At 47.4% G+C, this 20,370-nt stretch overlaps 1 protein-coding gene across 1 annotated transcript in view; it reads right to left on the bottom strand.

The window, feature by feature from the left end:
* Positions 1-20,370, bottom strand: part of MEI1 (meiotic double-stranded break formation protein 1) — a 100,635-nt gene that overhangs the window by 13,849 nt on the left and 66,416 nt on the right. The window contains exons 20-25 of the mRNA XM_004379972.2: positions 16,002-16,277; positions 5,713-5,878; positions 4,427-4,531; positions 2,923-3,033; positions 2,119-2,279; positions 31-112 (exon numbers count right to left, since the gene is read on the bottom strand). Coding sequence (XP_004380029.1) covers positions 31-112; positions 2,119-2,279; positions 2,923-3,033; positions 4,427-4,531; positions 5,713-5,878; positions 16,002-16,277 — 901 coding nt within the window. The remainder of the gene's footprint in view (positions 1-30; positions 113-2,118; positions 2,280-2,922; positions 3,034-4,426; positions 4,532-5,712; positions 5,879-16,001; positions 16,278-20,370) is intronic.

Here is a 20,370-nt window from a genome sequence, read left to right as displayed (position 1 = left end):
TCCTCCTGCTGGAGGCCCCTGGGCTTGTACCTGAGAGCAGCGCAGCTTGTTTCTTGGGAAAGCTGAGGACATTCAGTACTTGGTCCAGCTCCACAGACAGTGTCTGATGAACCTGGCAGGGCAGGGGGTAAAGGGCTGAAAATAGCCTGCCCCAATACCTCCTCTACCCCCACCCACCCACACCTGCTGCACACAGGAGGTACTCAGGAGGCCACATGAAGTCTTCAGATCCTCTCAGACCTGGCTTCAGGAGTGTGAGGAGAGGAATCAAGCCTGTACCAGGAGAACTGTCTTCCTCCCAAATCTCTCCATCCTCAAGGGCCTTTCCCACCTCATCTGTGGTCAGACCACCAGCCACCTAACTCAGGATCTGGAGTCAGGCTGGACTCAAAACCCTGGCTCCACCACTTGCCAGCTGTGCAGCCTTGGCAGGTCACTGCACCTCGCTCAGCCTGCCTCGCTGTCTTCATCTATAGAACAAGGACAATGCCACCTGCTTCCACTCCCTGGAGAGGTGAGGATGAGCATCAGTGAGCGTGCTCCTTGATATCACAGCAGTGCCCAGACAAAGTGGTCAGCAGCGGCAGAATTGAGAGTTTGCTCCTCCACCAGAGCACAAACTACCTAGGGGTGGGGACAGCTTCTACCTGCTTGGGCCCCTCACAGGGTCGAGCACAAAGCAATTCCTTCCAACTCCTGAGTGACTGGTGAAAGTGGTAGGTTCTAGACAGAAGAACCAACGTGTAAAAAGTTTTAGAGATGAGAAAGAGCACAGCTGACTGGGAGAAGAGCAAACCCTGGGTCAGTGGACAGGGCAGGAGGGTGGGAATGACAGGAAGGAAGGCTGCAGAGGGGCCAGGTGGACAGGGCCTCTGCTGCCAGGTGGAGGGCCAGGACCAGGCGGCTGCAGCGACAGGAGATGCAGAGGAGGGAAAGGCTGAGGCCAGGGCACTTGTGAGCAGGCCACACTGGTGGTGAGGACGACCAGGATACCTGCTCTAGGGCAGTGGAGAGGGCCTAGGGTCAAGGTAGTCAGGAGTAGGTAATTGGCTAGGTGTGAGAGGAGGGCCAGGCCAGAACAAGGATGAGGTGCAGGCTTCCACCCCGGCAGATGACTGCAAAAGTACGAGTAGACCTGGCAGCCTCATGCAAAAATGCAGCGAAGGTTCCTGTCCCAGATCAGCCCCCACGGGCAACAACCTGCAGGACCTGCCACCACTGTCAATCTGCCACAGCTGTTGATCTGCCAGTTTGCTGCCACCCTAGAGGCCAAAGTTTAGAACTGACTTCACTTCCGCACAAATGACTGTGTGCCTGGCACAAGACTGGCACAGCGCTAGGTACACAGCAGGATACCACGGAAGGCTGGGAGGCAGTTCTGTCCTGAGGAGCACCCAGACTCAGGGAAGGAGACATCCGGAATGTGAAGCTGCCCACAGAGGGGCATCCGATGACACTGTGATGTGTGGCCCTGCTTCTGGGGAGCAGGGGAGGGGCTGAGAGGATATGGAGGCGCTCTGTGGATATACACCCCGGCTGTTCTGCACCATCTTCTCGAGCATAACAACAACTCCTTGCACGTGTGCAGCACTTCAGCATGTCAGCACCTAGCCCTTCATGACTCCAGGCTGACTCCCACCTCCCTGTCCAGTCTGACCCACTCCCCTTCACTGCCTATAGTCTAGCCTCACAGAGCGCCCCCACCCTCCCAAATATGCGCACCACTTCCTGCGTTTGTGCAGCTTCGAGCCTTTGCTCATCTTGTTCTCTCCACCTGGGATACCTGCCCCGCCATCTTTGCCTGGCACAATCATACTTATCTTTCAAGGCTTTGCTTAAATACTACAAGCTCCCTCCAGGCAGCACACGCTGCATTCGTTTTTATTCCTCTGTGCCTAGAACAGAGCCTGACATATAATAGGTGACTCATGCATGCTAAGCGAAGTAATTTGAACCAACCTGACAACAATCCTGAGATGTTTCCCCCCTTTTATAAGGTAAGGAAACTGAAGCTCAGACAAGGTCACGTAGCTAATAAGCTGGGACCAGAACTCAGGAGCTTCATCACTCCTTTGAGTGCTCTCCCCTCCCCCAAGCCTGAAAGGATTAGAGACTCACCTGCAAACTGCTCCTGTGCTGCTGGGCAGAGAGGGAGGTGGTGAGCAGCCAGGCAGAGCAGAGGAGCTCGGTTCCAGGAGAGCCCACCTTGGCCCAGGTGAGCACCAGCAGCTTTTCCAGAAGCTCCATCAGGGCCGTGCTGCTCAGGAGCACTGCAGCGGCTGAGGGGGTAGGGCAGGGCAAGGACCACAGACTTACACAGGAGCCCAGCTCAGGGGGGCTTCTGTGGTTCCCACCCCATGGGGGCTTCACACACATGTGCGGAGCTAACAAAAGGGTCAGCTTGTTGAGGGCCCCAGTCATTGCTGGACCATGGTTGTCAGACCCAGAAAGGACCTAAGGATCATCTGGCCCAGCCACTCCTCTGCATTTATCTTTTTAAGAGGAGAAACTGAGGGCAGAGAGGGTCCAAGAGCTCATTCAACAACACGCTGGGACCTCGGGATCTGTAAAATCAGGAGGTAGGACTGCATGACTCATGACAGCCCCCAAGCCTTGGCTTTCTGGGGTGCTAATGACCCTGAAAGAAAGGCTTTGCCCTTTTCAGATCACTTTCCCATCAAATGCTCTACTTGGTCTTTGCATCAGTCCTAGGAGACAGGTACCCTTATTCCCCCTTCTCAGATGAGGAAAAGTCGGCTTGGAGAAGAGGAATGACATGGGCAAAGTCAGGCAGCTGACAAGGAGGAGAGGATGGGACCAAATCCATGCCCCTGACTCCAGGGCTGCTCAGTACATCAGGTGGGGCCTGTGCAGACACTGCCTGGCCCTCTCCCTCTTCACTAACCCACCCAGGCCCAGCACCTCTTTGCCGACTGCACGGCGTCGTCTGATGGAGGCTCCAGTACAGGAAGTTGAAGGAGGGCTGTAGGATGGCCACGTCCGTGGGGCTGCATTTCCCGCACAGCTTGCTCACTGCAAGAGACAGAGTCCCCTGGAGCCCTATCGCACAGCCGTCTGTGCCTTTAACAAACACCAGCACTCAAATGCTTCTCACAGATAATGGCTGCAAATGGCTAATTTCAGATGTCAGTCTTGGGACAAAGCACAAACTGTCTCTGATATTATAGCCAATGGAAATAAGCGTAGTCCATCTGGAAAAACATCAGGTAAGCTTCCTAACCTCTCAAGGCAAGATTAGATGGCACTTCTGTGCTCCTCAGCCCTCACCAGAGCAGCGATTCCACTGTAGAGGGGACATCTACAGAACCGGCTGCCCAACACATCCCTTTCCTCCTGGGAACTGCCCCTCTCCCATGACCCCCTGACCTACTTCCCAGGTCTACATTCACTCTTTTGGCAGCCACAGCACACTCTGACCCCTAACTGGCTGCAGTCAACCAGAACAGGCAGGCCTTTCCGCCATCCTTACTCACTCATTGTAAGTACTGACGGGTTAAGTGGAGATCCCAAGTACATTCACGTGTTGTTTGTTTCAGCCCATTATTCCTCCCTGTGCGAGGCCCTTCTGAAGGCTGATTCTATCACACACAGCCCCAGGCCTCCCGCCAGCTTGGCATCACTCTTGATCTGACAGACAGGCTGAAGCAGAGCTGGCAGCCAGTCCCCAGAGGCCCTTCCTGAGACTAACACTGATCTTCTTGTGAGCAGTGAGGGAAAGAAATCCCATGTCCTCATCTGTGGCCAGTGGACCTGAGAGAGACTTAGCACACATCATTTTCCTATTAACTCCTACCTTCCCTCCACACATCTTCCTAAGGGTGCTGCCCATTAAGCGGGGATGCATTCAAGAGGAGAAAGGTCCTGCTGAGGTTTAGGGCAGGGGTGGAAAGAGGCCTGGAGAACTGTGAGCAGATCGTCAGACCCTGAGCCCACTGTGGGATGAGGTGGAGAACTGAACTTACGCCAGGACAAACGCATCCACGTGGACAGCATCCACTGAAGGCCTGCCGTGTGCCAGACACAGGGCTTGGCATGCTCCACCTACTGGTTCAGTTATTCATTAGACCAATCCCATCAGGTAAGTACTGTGATCTTACCTCCGAGGAGCCTAAGGCTCATATGGGTGCTGCTAGTAACAAAGCAGAGATTAAAGCCCAGGCCCTCCTGACTCCAAGGCTTGTGCTTGTCACACACTGCTATTTTTGTTTCTCAATTACTTCCAGAGAACAAGTAGAGGAAACCCTGGGAGGTCCCTTAGGAAGAAGCCCATGGGGACAGACTGACCCCCTAGCTTCTTCCAAAGGGATGGAAGGATGGAGGAGAGGAGCCCCCACAGTTGTGCTGCGTGAGCGCACCCTGGATGCCAGCCCCAGATCTCAGGTGCCATCCCAAGTGGCCGACGCACCCTGGTGGAGGAGCTTCATGGCCATGCTATCCAGTTCTTGCTCCGACTCGCTCCTCAGCTGCACTAAGGAGAGGAGGCTCAGCAGCAAGGGCAGGTTCCCTGAGGCTGTGAAGAACAAGGAGAGTCGTTCAGGGAGACAGACACCCCGATCAGCTGAAGGTCAGACAGACACCCTGCCCAGCTCTACATGGCCCTTAGTAAGTGAGTCTCCATTTTTCCCAAGTCAGGTGGCTTGATGGGATTTACCCCTATTTCCTGACTTATTTCTTCTTCACTGGGTTCCAGGGCAACTGACATACTGAGTACCAACTCTGGGTTAGGTGCTAGGAAGTCGTGATTTCACCTAACTCCCTTAACAACCATGTGAAGCAGCAATTGCCAGTTCTAGTTTGCAGTTAAGAAAACTGAGGCTCAGAGAGGCTGAGTGACTCTCCAAGGTCCCACAGCCAGTAAGTGGCAGGGTAAGGACATGAACCCAAGTCTGAATTCGATGTCCATGGCCTTTCCGCTATGTGCTTCCACTAAACCTCATGGTTCTTAGATAGTATTCTCCATGAAACATATCTTGTCCTTCCCTGGAAAGGAAGGACCAGCTCCTCCAAACACCCTTAAATCTGCCTCCAGACCCCAATGCTCACTCAGGGCAGGGCTAAGGGAGCCTTGGCTCATCTCCCATTTTCTCTTAATTGCTTGAAAATTTCATTTAAAAATTCAGCCTCTTTAAAAACAGGAAAAGAAAAACCAGTTCCAACTTTCAGTCTCTTCATACTATCCCAAACTTCAAGTTTTCTTGACCCCAGGGAGTCCTACCCAGATTTGGAAACTATCCTCCTGCTTCTCACTGGGAGCTTCCAACACACTGCAGATCTTCCCTGCTGGCTGCTGTGCCTCCGCTGCCTCCCCAGTATTTCCCACTTTCTTCTTCCCAACTGGGGGCTGCCACTCTTGTGGCAAATAGCTCTGAGCACATGCCATGCAGGGAGGGGACATTAAACACACCCATACCTGTTAAGCATATACACATTAAACATAATTAAACACATCACATACACACACACACACACACACACACACACACCAAGTCTGTTGGGTACCCACTCTTCCAATGACAGAAAAGAGGTGATATTTGGCTTGATGTCTCATTGGCCTGACTTTTCTTCTGCTGAGTAAAGTCCTGATTCTCTCCCCTGAAGCAGAACTAACCAAGGCAGAGATGCTCGCTCTTGAATGCCCAGCCAGACCAGGACTTCCTGGTCAAAACGTGTCCCCAGGATCTACAGACTGACCTCCTGAGGTGGAAGGCCCATACTCCACCAGCAGATGCTGTAGGATCAGCAGGAAGTGGCCTCGGATGAGACCGCCCACTTGGACATCTTCATTCCTCCTCAGAAAGGTCCTCAGGACGATCAACACCTTACGGGCTATGTCCATGGGGCTGGAATAGATGAGGTCCTGAGCAGGAAAGAAGGAAGCCAGAGCTCAGATGGCACAGTGGTCAGGGGACAGGTAGGCAGTGAAGAGGAAAGGGGAAGGGGACAGGATGACAGTGTCCCAGAACCTGGAGAAGGAAGCTTTTACTGGCTGAGCACTGATTATGTACCAAAGGCTCTGCTGGGTACACTGACTCCTCACAATCACCCTGGAGAATGGTTACAAATTAAGTCTATCCTAAACAGGAGGAAATGGAGGCTCAGTGATATTATGTCATTTGCCAAAGGTCACAGCAGCCACTAAGTGACACAGATAGGATTTGAACCCAGGTCTCCTGACTGCAAGCCCAAAGCTCTTTCTACTTTCTAGGCTGCCTCCTTCTTGCAAACGGAAGTAGTAGGATCAAGAAGAGATTGTTTTCAGGATGGGGAACCTGAGTGTGCCGTAAGGGAGAAGAGGAGGACAGTGAGACGCAATGTCACAGGGGAGGAAGAGGATGGGCAAGGACAGATTCAGGGCACAGGAAGGGAACTGAAGACCAGGTCAGGCCCTTCTCTACCACATCATCTGGCTAGCTCTGCCTCAAGCTGTGAAGGCCATGGGTTTGGAAGATGGGGAAGGGCATTGCTTTTTATCTTGATTTCAGAGTTATTTTAATGAGTGTATGTTAAAGGCAAAGCCAGTCATAAGCCATACCACAGTCATCCTACTGATAGTTCCTGGCATTTACCAGCTCAAACAAGCCAATTGTTTTGGACAGGCTAACATGCTGCACCAGTTAAGGCTGGGTGCTATGAATCCAAGGTCACACACAGACTCCCTCTGGGGAAGATGGCTACTGACACACAGAGACATGGCTACAGGGCACCCAGCCAGACACATCCAGATGTGCTGATGACTGAGCGGATGGGTGGCTGGAGCACAGGGAACATCTGGACTTGGCTCATCACAAACCTCCACAGCTGCGGGAGAAGCAATTGTAATATCAGTAACAATCTCCTGGTTAGGGCCTAATGATGTTAGGTATTGTGCTGTGTTTATAGCAGTTGTATGTTAACATGCTTGGCTGCTAACTGAAAGTTCCAGTCCACCCAGAGGTGCTTCAGAAGAAAGGCCTGGTGATTTAGTTCCAAAAAATTAGCGATTGAAAACTCTTTTAAGAGTACAATTCTACTCTGACACACATGGGGTTTCTGTGAGTCAGAGTCGTCTCCACGGCAACTGGTTTGGTTTTGTTTTTTTGGTGTATTTGTTTACCCGCTATTTAGACCTTCATAATAACTCTCCCAGGTAGGTTTCACCCTCATTTTTCAAATGAGGAAACTGAGGCAAGGTGTTGCCTATCAGGAAAGTAGCTGAGTTGTAAATTCCACTAGACTATAAATTAATCAGGAGCCCTGGTGGCGCAGTGGTTAAGAGCTGGGCTGCTAACCAAAAGGTTGGCAGTTTGAATCTACCAGTCACTCTGTGGAAACCCTATGGGGCTGTTCTTCTCTGTCCTATAGGGTCACTATGAGTCGGAATCGACTCGATGGCAACAGGTTTAGTGTTTTTTTGGGTAAGTTAATCAAGGGCAAGGATCAGTTTTGCTTCATTTTTGTCACCTTGTAGGGACTCTGAAAACATCTATGGAAGGAGATCACAGAATGGAAGCACTAGAATCTCCAACCATATCATTCAATCCTTTTACTTTACAGAGTATAAAGCTGAAGCCCAGAGAGGGGGTATGATTTGCCAAAGGTCACAGGGCTCAAGGCCAGACTGGTTTCCCCGTACTGCTTCTTCACCACCCCAGGGCCAGACAGTTGGTCACTTGAAATCTGAGTAGATCTGAGTTAGTGAATATTAAAGGTTCAAAAGGAAGGAGGCTGTGATGGTCACTTTTATGTGTCACTTGGGCTAGGCTATAGTCCCTAGTTATTCAAGCAAACACTAACCTAGGTGTTTCTATGAAGGCATTTTGTAGATGTGGCTAACATCTACAATCAGTTGATTTTAAGTAAAGGAGATTATCTTTCATAAGGTAGGTGAGCCTCATCCAATCAGTTGAAAGTCCTTGAGAGCAAAACTGAGGTTTCCCAGAGAAGAAGAAATTCTGCCTCAAGATGGCAGCATCAGCTCCTGCCCAAGTTTCCAGCCCCCCAGCCTGCCCTACAAATTTCAGACTTGCCAGCCCCCACAATCATGTAAGCCAATTCTGTGTGTGTGTGTTTGTGTGTATAAAAGATATGTATGCACACACACACACACACACACACACAAACACACATATACTTATATGTATGTATCTTCTATTGACTGATCCAAGAGCTAAGATGGCCTTCGGTGGCTGTGATGAATGCTGAGGGAAGGTGTCCACCCACTGCATGGGTCAATAGGAAGACTCTGGGTGGAACCAAGTCTGGGCCTGCTCTGCAATCGCTGTTGCCCAGAACTGTCCAGAACTCTCTGGGACTGGATCGAGCAGGTTGACTGGGCCAAGTAAGGAACAAAATAGCTTCAGTGACATCATTGTTTCTCACCTCTCAACAACCCACAGAAAGACCACCCACTGATAAGAGTGGCATTTAACAGCTTTGTTTTCAGCTGTTAATTACCCTTATCAAAACCAGAAACTGGTACCAACACATATTTTTAGACTCTTTTACCCTCCTGTGGCTAGAAACTGGGGAGAAATGGCAGGAATTACATATCTGAACAGACAAGAAAGTTGTTCCTTGCTGTTTTTTTACCACTGATGTTTCTAGGATCTAATTTAGTGTAAGACTCATTAATTCGGTTTCTAGTCATGGTCACAACCCTTATTAGCTATATGACCTTGGGCAATCCAATTAGCCTCTCTGAGATGAACTTTATCTGGTTCAGCATCAGAAGCAATGAATGATGGCCTACTCTGAAGAATACCAAGAGTGTTCCTACATACTATCTCATTTATCCTCACCTTATCCCCATTTTACAGGTAAGGAAACAAGCTCAGAGAAGTCTTGTCTTCCTGGACCTCTGTGAAGTGTCCAGCCCTGAGGGCAGCTCCTTCCTGTTGAGCTCTAGGCCTGGCAAAGCACAAGGCTCCTCTCCACCTGCCCCCACCTCCTCCAGGAAGGAGAGGTGATGGGGATGGGCCACATTGAAGGACAAGGACTGTCACAGATTCTCTACGGATTTGGTCTCCTGAGATTCACTCTCTTTGGCTTCCTGCTTTTGAGTACTTATATCCTTTGAAACTAGTGGCCTAGGACAGCCTTCAGCTATGGAGGGACCTCTACCCTAGAAAGACTCAGACTGAGAAGGGGAATTTGAGAGAAGAAGATAATGAGCTCAGTTTTTGACATGCTGAGTTTGAGAAACTCATAGGATATCTAGGTAGAAGTGTCAAGTAGATGGTTGGTTTTATGGGCCTGGGGCTCAGGAAAAAGGTCAGGGATGGTGGCAGAGATTTGAGAGTCATCAGCATACAGGCAGGAGGTAATTAAAGCCAGAGGAATAAATGAGACAATCCAGGGAGAACGCATCAAGTGAGAAGAGAGCCTAGGACCAAACTTTGAGGAACATCAATTTTCAAGAGCTATCCAGAGGAAGGGGAAACTATACAAGAGACTGGGAAGGAGCACAAAAGAGGTAGGAGGTATGGAGAAATAGGAACCCTTACCCATCACTTGTGGAAATGCAACGCGGTATAGCCATTATGGAGAACAGTTTGGGGGTTTCTCAAAAAGCTAAACATAGAATTACCATGTGACCCAGCAATCCCAATCCTAGGTATATGCCCAAAAAGAACTGAAAATGTAAACAGAAACCTGTACACCTATGTTCATTACAGCAGTAGTCACAATAACAAAAGATGGAAACAACCTAAATGTCCATCAACAGATGAATGCATAAACAAAATGTGGTATATCCATACAATGGAATATTACTCAGCCTTAAAGAGAAATGAAGTCCTGATACATGCTACAACATGGATGAACCCTGAAAACCTTATGCTGAGTGAAATAAGTCAGTCACAAAAGGACAAATATTGTATGATCCCATGTCTTACTTATCTAGTGCTGCTATAACAGAAATACCACAAGTGGGTAGTTTTAACAGAAATTTATTTTCTCACAGTTTGGGAGGCTAGAAGTCCGATTCAGGGTGCCGGCTCTAAGAGAAGGCTTTCTCTCTCTGTCACCTCTGGAGGAAGGTCCTTGTCTCTTCTGAGCTTCTGCACCTGGGCAATCTTCGCGTGGCTTGGCATCTCTCTTCTCCCATCTCCCCATCTCTATTTCCTTAATCTGCTCAAGACACACCCTAAACTAATCCTGTCTAATTAACATAACAAAGACAACCCATTCCCAAATGGGATTATAACCACTGGCATTATTGTTGTTGTTGTTAGGTGCCCTGACTCATAGCAACCCTATGTATAACAGAACGAAACACTGGCTGGTCCTGCACCATCCTCACAATCATTGCTATGTTTGAGCCCATTGCTGAAGCCACTGTGCCAGTCCATCTCGTTGAAGGTCTTTCTCTTTTTCGCTGACCCTCTACTTTACCAAGCATGATGTCCTTCTCCAGGGACTGGTCCCTCCTGATAACATGTCCAAAGTAAATGAGGGAAAGTCTTGCCATTCTCACCTCTAAGGAGCATTCTGGCTATACTTTTTCCAAGACAGATTTGTTCATTCTTCTGGCAGTCCATGGTATATTCAATATTCTTCACCAACACCATAATTTAAGGCATCAATCAATTCTTCTTTGGTCTTCCTTATTCATTGTCTACTTTTCACTTGCATATGACGGGACTGAAAATATCATGGCTTTGGGTCAGGTGCACCTGAGTCCTCAAAGTGACATCTTTGCTTTTTAACACTTTAAAGAGGTCTTTTGCAGCAAATTTGTCCAACGCAATACATCGTTCGATTTCTTGACAGCTGCTTTCATGGGCGTTGATTGTGGATCCAAGTAAAATGAAATCCACAGGCATAGAGATTAGGATTTACAACACATATTTTTGGGGGACACAATTGAATCCATAACATCCCACTTAAATGAAATGGGCAAATGTATAAAGACCAAAACTTACTAGCAGTTACCAGAGTAGGAGAGAGGAGGAGATGGCATCATTGCTTAGGGGGCACTGAATTTCTGCTAATAGTGGTGCAATAGTTTGGAAAAAGATAGTGATAATTGTTGTACAACATGATGAACATAATCAATATTGCTGAATTATATATGCAAAAACTTGAATTGGCAAAAGCTTTGTTATATATATTTTTACTGTGATAAAATAAATAAATAAAAAGAGAGGTAGAAGGGCAATTAGGAGAGTTGATATTACTAAAACAAAGAATGTTTCAATAAAAAGGAAGTGGATGACCATCGAATACTAACAGGTCACGTAAGATGAGAACAAAAAGTCCCTGGTAATTAGCCACAAGGACATCATTGCTGACTGTGGTGAGAGCATGTTTCAAGTAGTGATGGGAAAACACCAATGGGTGGAAGAATGACTGGGAGGTGAAGATCTTAAGAGCAGAAAACCACTTCTAGGAGCTTGGCTGTGAAGAGGAAAGAAGTGATAGCAGACAGGGTTAGGAGGGCAAGGACCAATGTGATTCTGGGTTAGGTGAGAGAACCAGTCTAGATGGGCTTACTCTCTCCTTCTACCACTCCCATAGCTGGGTTTGATGATCTGAGATTCTTTCCAACATCACCGTTCTGTGGTTCTCTCCCTCCAGTGATGCTTTCTAAGCCTCTAAAAGGTGACAGAGATGAAACAACTGTCTATGATTTCCTAAAGGGAAAGAAATGAATATATCTGAATTATCTTTGTAATCCTCAGTGCCTGTTGTTATGTGCTATTAAGTCGATTCTGACTCATAGTGACTATATAGCAACCCTACATGACAGAGTACAACTGCTCCATAGGGTTTCCTAGGCTTTAATGTTTACAGGAGCAGATCACCAGGTCTCTTCTTCAGTGGAGTGGCTGGGTTCAAATCACTGACCTTTCAGTTAGCAGCTGAGCACTGAACCATTGTGCAACCAGGGCTCTTTCCCGCAATGCCTAGTGCCTTGTAAGTACCAAATCAATGCATGACGAATGAAAAAGTGAGTGACTGGATGAATTCAAGGTTTCTAAAAACCTGCTCCCTCTGAGCAAGGGAGAATGAAGAGAATAGGATACAAGGAAAAGCTCAGTCCGAAGGACTAATTGTCCACAGCTACCAAGGCCTCCACCGGACTGAGTCCAGTACAGCTAGCTAGATGGTGCCCGGCTACCACCACTGACTGCTCTGACCAGGATCACAACAGAGGGTGCTAGACAGAGCTGGAGAAGGATGTAGAACATAATTCTAACTCACAAAAAAAAGACCAGATTTACCGGCCTAAAGGAGACTGGAGAAACCCCGAGAGTATGGCCCCCAGATACCCTTTTAGCTCAGTGGTGAAGTTATCTCCGAGGTTCACCGTTCAGCCTGGGAGTGGACAGCCCAGTAAAACCATGAGAGTAACGAGGTACAGGAGTCCAGTGACAAGGGCCAGAAGGCAGAAGGGGACAAGGAAGCTGGTGATAGGAAACCCAAGGTTGAGTAAGGATATTGTTGATGTGTTGTGAGATTGTTAACCATTGTCATAGGGCAACATGTGTAGTAACTGTTAAATGAGAAACTGTTTTGTTCTGTAAGCCTTCATCTTAAGTGAGAATAGCAGCACAATTGGAAGAGCATAGTCGATGTCACTGAACTGGGCATGTAGAAATTTTTGAAATGGTGTATCTTTGGCTATGTGTATTTTCACCAAAAAAAAACAAAAAAGGTCGAGAAGGGAGAGGGTTGACATGTTGTGGGGTTGTTAACCAATGTCATAAAACAATATGTGTACTACTGTTTCATGAGAAACTATTTGTTCTGTAAGCCTTCACCTGAAGTACAATTAAAAAAAAAAAACCTGCTCCCTCTATCTTTCTCCAGCCTCATCTCCTGCGACATACCCCAAGCTCCAAAACCACACAAGAGCACTCACTGTCCTACAGGAAGCACTTTCATGCTGCTATATTAGCCTTTTGCTTGTCAAATTCTTTCAGGATCAGCATATATGTCACCTTCCCTTTGCCTCCTGTGATTAAGGTTGTGTGTCAACTTGGCTGGGCTATGATTCTCAGGGGTTTAGCAATTATGTAATGATGTAATTTGGCAGTTATGTAATGATGTAGTCATCCTCCATGATGTGATCTGATGTGATCAGCCAATCAGTTGTAAGGGGAGTTTCCTTGGGGGTGTGGCCTGTATCCAATACATATATATGGATGTTCTGGTGAAGCTCACTTGCTTGCTCTGGATCCTGTATCTGGCTCATCATCATCTGATATCAGGTTCTTGGGACTTGAGCCAGCTGCCCGCAGTACTGCCTGCTGATCTTGGGATTTGTCAGCCTCTGCAGCCCACAAGCCAGCAGCCTGCCATCTGACCTGCTGATCTTGGGTTCATCAGCCCCTGCAGCTACATGAGTCAGGAGATGCCTCCAGCCTGATATCTGATCCACAGACTTGGGACTTGCCAGCCTCTACAACCATGGGAGCCATTTCCTTGAGATAAATCTTTCTATATATATATGTATACATATACATATACACATCTCACTGGTTTTGCTTCTCTAGAGAACCCCGTCTAAGACACCTCCCAAGTGGAATTAATCTCTTTGCCATTGCTGGACCTAAGCACTCTGCCTGACTTTTACTGCCACGTTGGTTAGTATAGTTGCTAGTGGTTTATTGTGCCTGACTCCCTCACTGCCTCTGAGGCAGGGGCTGGATCCAATCCATCTCTGTATCCCCAGGGCTCAGCACAGGGCCTAGTATAGAATGTATGCTTAGAGAGCTTTCAAACAAACAAACAAGCAAACAAACAAACTCTCCCAGCAGAGGGAACACTCAGTCAGGATTGAGTTTCCTCATGTTGTAAGAGTCAGTTCCATTTACTAGAAAGAATGAACATTAGGCAGGGAGTCAAAATCTGGGTTTTAGCCCAACTTTTGTGACCTTTGGAGCCCTGGTGGCACAGTGGTTAAGAGCTTGGCTGCTACCAAAATGTCAGCAATTCGAATTCACCAGCTGCTCTTTGGAAACCCTATGGGGCAGTTGTACTCTGTCCTATAGGGTCACTATGAGTCAGAATCGACTGAACAGCAATGGGTTCTTGTGACCTTGGGCAAATCTCTCTAAATCTATTTCTTAGCAAAAAAGTAAGATACTGCCATAGTACCTGTCTCAGAAAATCTGACTTCATTGTTTTTGAGAGACTTAGATCTTTCCAGACCCCTAATTCACCTGGTCAGCACATATTTGTAGGTACTTACGATATGTGAGGAACTGACCCTGAATACTTCATCTGGCAAGAAAACCTAGTATCTCAGCTCTGTCCACTGATTAGGATCAGAGCACTAACCTCCCAGGGTGGTGCAAATGCTGCTAAGCAAAAGGTTGGAAGTTCAAGTCCACCCAGAGTCACCTTAGAAGAAAGGCCTGGTGATGTACTTCAGAAAAATCAGCCATTGAAAATACTATGGAGCACAGCTCTACTTTGACGCACATGAGGTCACAAGTCGGAATTGACCGTACAGCAACTGGTTAATCGCCCAGCGGAGCAGCCCAGAGGCTGAGGGAGAAAAACAAAGACATTTGTGTGGGAGGAGAGGCAGGTGCTAAGGAGGACACAGAAATTGGGAGATGCTAAAGCCAGCTTAAAAGAGAGAATAAGGGGACTCCCAGTGAAGAGGGAGAACAAGAAACCAAGAGGAAGCATGGCTAAAGTAATCAGTCAGTTGAGTTTATCAAGCCTTTCACGGTATCACTGAGGAGTCCAGGGGAGAACTAGGGAGGCTCAACCTCACAGGCCTTAAGCAGTATGTACTCAGGTGGTCCTGCTGCTTTGGAGGTCAAGGTGCAAGGTGCATTTGGAAAGTACCACCACAAGACAAAGGAATCACCACCCTTCTTTGACTGGCTATGTTGTCCTCCCTGGGCTTATTGTTCTTGTTGTATGCTCTTGACTCACAGGGACCCTATATGACAGAGTAGAAGTGTCCCATAGGGTTTCCTAGGCTGTAATTTTTACAGGAGCAGATTGCCAGGTCTTTTCTCCCAAGGAGCCACTGGCCATCCAGTTCGAACAGCTGAGAGCTTAACCATTGCACCACCAGGTCTCCTTCCTGGGCTAGGGAGGGGCTGAGTGGGTGAGCTGGCATTGAAGGCAGTGGTTGTCCAACAACCGTTTCCTACACTGGCATGCTGCAATCAGTTTGGGATCTACTACCAGTAATCTGTCACTATATATAAGGTGTCACATGTGCAAATCATTTTCTTTTTAAAAATATCTATAAATTACACAGCTACTTGTATAATAATGTCACTATCACTAAGCTTGTTTTCCAATGTGCTTTCTTGAGTGGAAGAAAAAACGTGGAGCTAAAGACAGTGTTAGAAATTACAAACAATAGGTAACTGATCTTATCTAACTGATGTTCCAGTTAGATAAGGGGATGAGGTTTTACTTCATAAAAAAATGTCAGAGTTTCTGAAAAATTCTGGGCCTGCCCACGGGAGTGTGTTGCACACTGTTCATTGCAATGTGGCACAGTGGTTAAGTGATACAGCTGCTAACCAAAAGGTCTGCAGTTCAAATCCCCCAGCCACTCCTTGGAAACCTTATGGGGCAGTTCTACTCTGTCCTCTAGGGTCACTATGGGTCAGAATCGACTGGACAGCAATGGGTGTGGGTTTTTTTAATGTGAGTCATGGCAGAAAAGAGGTTGAGTCCCTCTGCAGTCGACATCTCCATCTACATGCCAGAGGGTCTCCTTTGACAGTAAACCCTTGTTCACAAAATCTGCTTGAGAGCAGAAGACAGGGAGGTGAGAGGAATGTTGATTGAGGTCAGCATTTTATAGCCTTACATCCCCTGGGAGTAGAGAGGCTCTATCAGATTTAGGAAAGGGTCTGGATTTACAGAAACCAGGCAGCCGCCAGCACAAAAGGCCCTCACTCACATGGAGACAGCGCAGGTAGAAGTAGCTGCAGCGCATCCTGACCTCAGTTAACCGGCCCCAGAGAGAGAGAGGACTCATCACCACCACATACGGAAGTGAGTCAGTGGACACCTACCAGCAAGATGAGCAGAATGCTGGGGCTACTTCTGAGGATGAGGAAGAGGGCTGCCAAGCCGGCAGGAAGGGTGGGCTGCCCAGCAGAGGGGACGCAGTCCAGCTCCTCATAGCTTATCTCTTCCCAGGAGAACCAAAGTTCCAGGACACGGTGCCCAAACCTACTCATCAGCACTGGATACAACAGGAAGAACTTGAGCATGGAAGAGTGGTGGGTGTAGACCAGGTGCAGGTCTGGGATGTCCTCTAGGAATTTTCTGATGGCACTGACCGACACCTGGAGGCAACAGAAAGAAAGGTGCAAAATATACCTCACAGAGGACCCAAAAGACCCCCCAAAACACAGCCAGGACGCCACTGAAAAGTGTACTGGCATCTCAGCACTCCAGGACACCTTCACTGGCTATCTCAGGACACTCCAGGGAGAAGAAAAGCCCACTGTGCTTACGTTGTACCACTGGTTCTCAACTGGGGGTGGTTATGCCCTCCAGGGGGCATTTGGCAATGTCTAGAGACTGGGTAAGTGCTACGGGCACGTAGTGGGGAGAGGCCAGGGATGCTGCTAAATATCCTACAATGCACAGGATAGTCCCCCCAGAAAAGAATCATCCAGTCCAAAATGTTAATTGCCCCTAGGTTGACAAATCCAGCTCTATAATGATACTTATCACAGTGTGTTGTAATTGTTAGGCTATGGTGTCTACCTTCCACACTAGATAGGAAGCTGCTTGAGGGCAGAGACCATGGAAGATTAATTTGTGTCCCTATCATAGGGCCTGGCACCACCAAACCAAACCCGTTGCTGTCAAGTCAATTCTGACTCATGATGACCCCACGTGTAACAGAGTAGAACTGCTCCATAGGGTTTTCTTGGCTATAATCTTTATGGAAGATTTCCAGGCCTTTCGTCTGCAGACTTAAGTCTATCTCTCCGGCTCCTCTTCACTCTGTCTCCCATGTGACTTAGCCAAGACACACTAAACTAGGCTGCCTTCCTTAAACAGATGAACTGGGAATTTCCCACTTCTGTATCTTAAATCAGGCTGTACCCTCAGCCTCAAAGTTCTCCTTTCACCACCTCCATCTCCTCCACGAAGCCTTTCCTGATGCCGTAACCACAGACAATCTCTCTCCCCACTGTGGTCTCATAGCTCTTGATCAGGCCTCCAGCTCCAGAAGAACACTCTTTGCTGTTGTTGCCTGCCTTGTAAGGGGTCTTTTTGTCTCTCCTGCCAAACTGGTGCACCCTAAGGGCAGGGAGCTTGTTTGACTCACTTCAACCAAGCCCCACATGGCATCTGGTGAATTACAAGTGGTTAATTCACACTGGTTAAGGTACTAAAATGTTGAGAAGCAAACGAAAAGTCATGTGCACTGGGTAACGCTCAAGGGCTCAGGAAATGCTGACCAAACTGGAGTAAAGTCACTGAAAAGGAGGTGCTTTCAAGGACAGGTGGGGCCTGACACTGAAATGTTCAACCCCCAGGGACACCCACACTCCAGTTACTAGGGATACACACACACATACACCAGCCCACTATTCTACCACTCCCCAGAGTCAGAAGGGATTTCAGAGATGACTCTGGCCTAATCCCTTAGCTTTTGGATGCTGTGTCCAAAGCCCAGAGTGGGAGGGAGACCTCCCCAGGGATGCCCAGCACTTAGTGACAGAACCATAATGTGGATGTATATGCCCTACTTTTCAGGGCAGTGCATGTGTACAAGTTCATCCTACTTCCACATAAAAGGTATTCACTAGTAGATGGCTTCAAGTGAGCCTTCTCATAGAAGATACTGCAAATATTCTTTGAATATTCCCTTCCCATTATAGCTTTGATTCTCTTCCCCAAAACCTGTTTCACCTGCAGCCCTCTCAGATGGAGGCTATTTTCTCTCTCACATTCCTAGTTCCAAAACCTTGGCCTCCAAATTCTCTGACTTCCTCCTTTCTAATGATCTTGTCCTCCACTTGCCTCTGCCATTCATGGCCCTGGTCATATCCCTAGACCTATTCATTACTAGTAACTACACTTTCCCTAATAATCCCGATTTCAAGCATCCCATTTTCCCCTTTCCCACCATCACCTTCTATCTCTCCAGCTCAATCCCTCTAGTATTTCAATCCAACAATATTCTTTGACCCCCATCAGAACCCAGAATCCATCAATCCTATACCTTTTCATTGCCTTATCTCACCTCATTAACAACCTGTGATATGCAGATGACACAACCTTGTCTGCTGAAATTGAAGAGGACTTGACGTACTTACTGATGAAGACCAAAGACCACAGCCTTCAGTATGGATTGTGGACCTCAACATAAAGAAAACAAACCCTCATAACTGGACCAATAAGCAACATCTTGATAAATGGAGAAAAGATTGAAGTTGTCAAGGATTCATTTTACTTGGATCCACAATCAAAACCCATGGAAGCAGCAGTCAAGAAATCAAAAGACGTACTGCACTGGGCAAATCTGCTGCAAAAGACCTCTTTAAAGTGTTGAAAAGCAAAGATGTCACCTTGAAGACTAAGGTGTGCCTGACCCAAGCCAAGGTGTTTTAAGTTGCCTCATATGCATAGGACAGCTGGACAAGGAATAAGGAAGACCAAAGAATTGATGCCTTTGAACTGTGATGTGGCAAAGAGTATTGAATATACCATGGACTGCCAAAAGAACGAACAAATCTGTCTTTGTTCTGGAAGAAGTACAGCCAGAATACTCCTTAGAAGCAAGGATGGTGAGACTACGTCTCACATACTTTGGACGTGTTATCAGGAGGGATCAGTCCCTGGAGAAGGACATCATGCTTGATAAACTAGAGGGTCTGTGAAAAAGAGAAAGACCCTCAACAAGATGGACTGACACAGTGGCTTCAACAATGGGCTCAAGTATAACAACGATTGTGACCGGGCAGTATTTTGTTCTGTTATGCACGGGGTCACTGTGAGTCGGAACCAACTTGACGGCACCTAACAACAGCAACATCTCACTGCATCCTCACTTCCCTCTGTGTGCTGCCTAAGCACCATTGTCCATCACTGTACTCACTCATTGTCCTTTCAGTGCCCTTTCTCCTCTCTGGTTTTGTCATACTCTGGCTAAACCTCTTCCACCATGGTTAAATCTAACTGCCTACTCTCTGCTTGAAGCCACGCAACTGACATAAAAGAGTGGCAAGAATCAGCTCTGTCCTCATCGTATTTATCAGCAACATCTGATGCAGTTGATTACTCGCCTCTTTGAAATAGTTTTCTTCACTGGGCGTCCAGGACATGTTCCCCTGGTTTTCCTCCTATTTCACTGCCTGTTCCTTCCCAGTCTCCGCTGTTGGTTCTTCTTCCTTTCCCCAACTTCTAAATAGTGAGAGCCCCCGGCTCAGTCCTTGGTTCTCTTTTCTTCTTGACCTATATCCACTATACCCACTCTTGGAGATCACATCCAGTCTCAGTTTCAAATGCTGTTTATACACTGATGACTTCCAAATCTGTAACTCCCACCCAGAATGCTCCCCTAAACTCCATATTCAAATATTCAAGGCCAAGCCAATACAGCCACACAGATATCTGAAAGAAAGTTCAAATTTAACATGCCTGAAACAGCTCCTGAAAGTTCCCCCAAACCTGTTATTCCAGCAATCTTCTCCATCTCAGGTGATGGCTACTTCATCTTGCCCATTGCTCAGGCCAAAATCCTTGGAAATACCCTTTTATTCTCTCTTATTCCCACATCTGATCCATCAAGAAATCCTACTGGCTCCACCTTCAAAATACATCCAGAATCTGACACTTCACCACCTCCTGTGCTGTCTCTTGCCTACATTATTACTGTAGCCTCCTAACTGCTTTCTCTGCTTCCGCCCTTGCGCTCCTTTGCTCTATTCTCCTAGCAGCCAGCATGATCTTGTTTAATTCAGGTCATGTCGTCCCAGCCATAAGACTGTATGAGATCATAAAGGCTGTAAGTTTAGATAGAAAATAAAAGTGGTCAAAGACTGAGCCCTAGAGCACTACAACACTCAGGTGTCAGGGAGATAAAGAATCAGCAACGAACTGAAACAGAACTGCCAGAGAGGTAGGAAGAAAACCAGGTACATGGAATTCTAGATGCCATGTAAAGACAGTGTTTCAAAGAAAAGAGATGCTGTTGAAGGTCAAGTAATATGATGACTCAATATTGACTACTGGCTTTAGTCACATGTTGGTTACTGGTGACTTTGATGAGTACATTTTCAGAGACTTGGCAGGGGTGAAGGACTAACTGGGGTAGGTTAAAGAGAGAATAGGGGAACCAGAAATGTACAAAAACTAGCCTAAAATATCTTGTCACACTAGAAAGCATAAAAACTGTCAAAGACTACCAGGGTTGTA

Source organism: Trichechus manatus, unplaced genomic scaffold, assembly GCF_000243295.1.
Source record: "Trichechus manatus latirostris isolate Lorelei unplaced genomic scaffold, TriManLat1.0 scaffold00069, whole genome shotgun sequence".
Classification (NCBI taxonomy): domain Eukaryota; kingdom Metazoa; phylum Chordata; class Mammalia; order Sirenia; family Trichechidae; genus Trichechus; species Trichechus manatus.
Note: the sequence above shows the minus strand (reverse complement) of the source record. Positions and strands in the feature narration are given on the sequence as shown.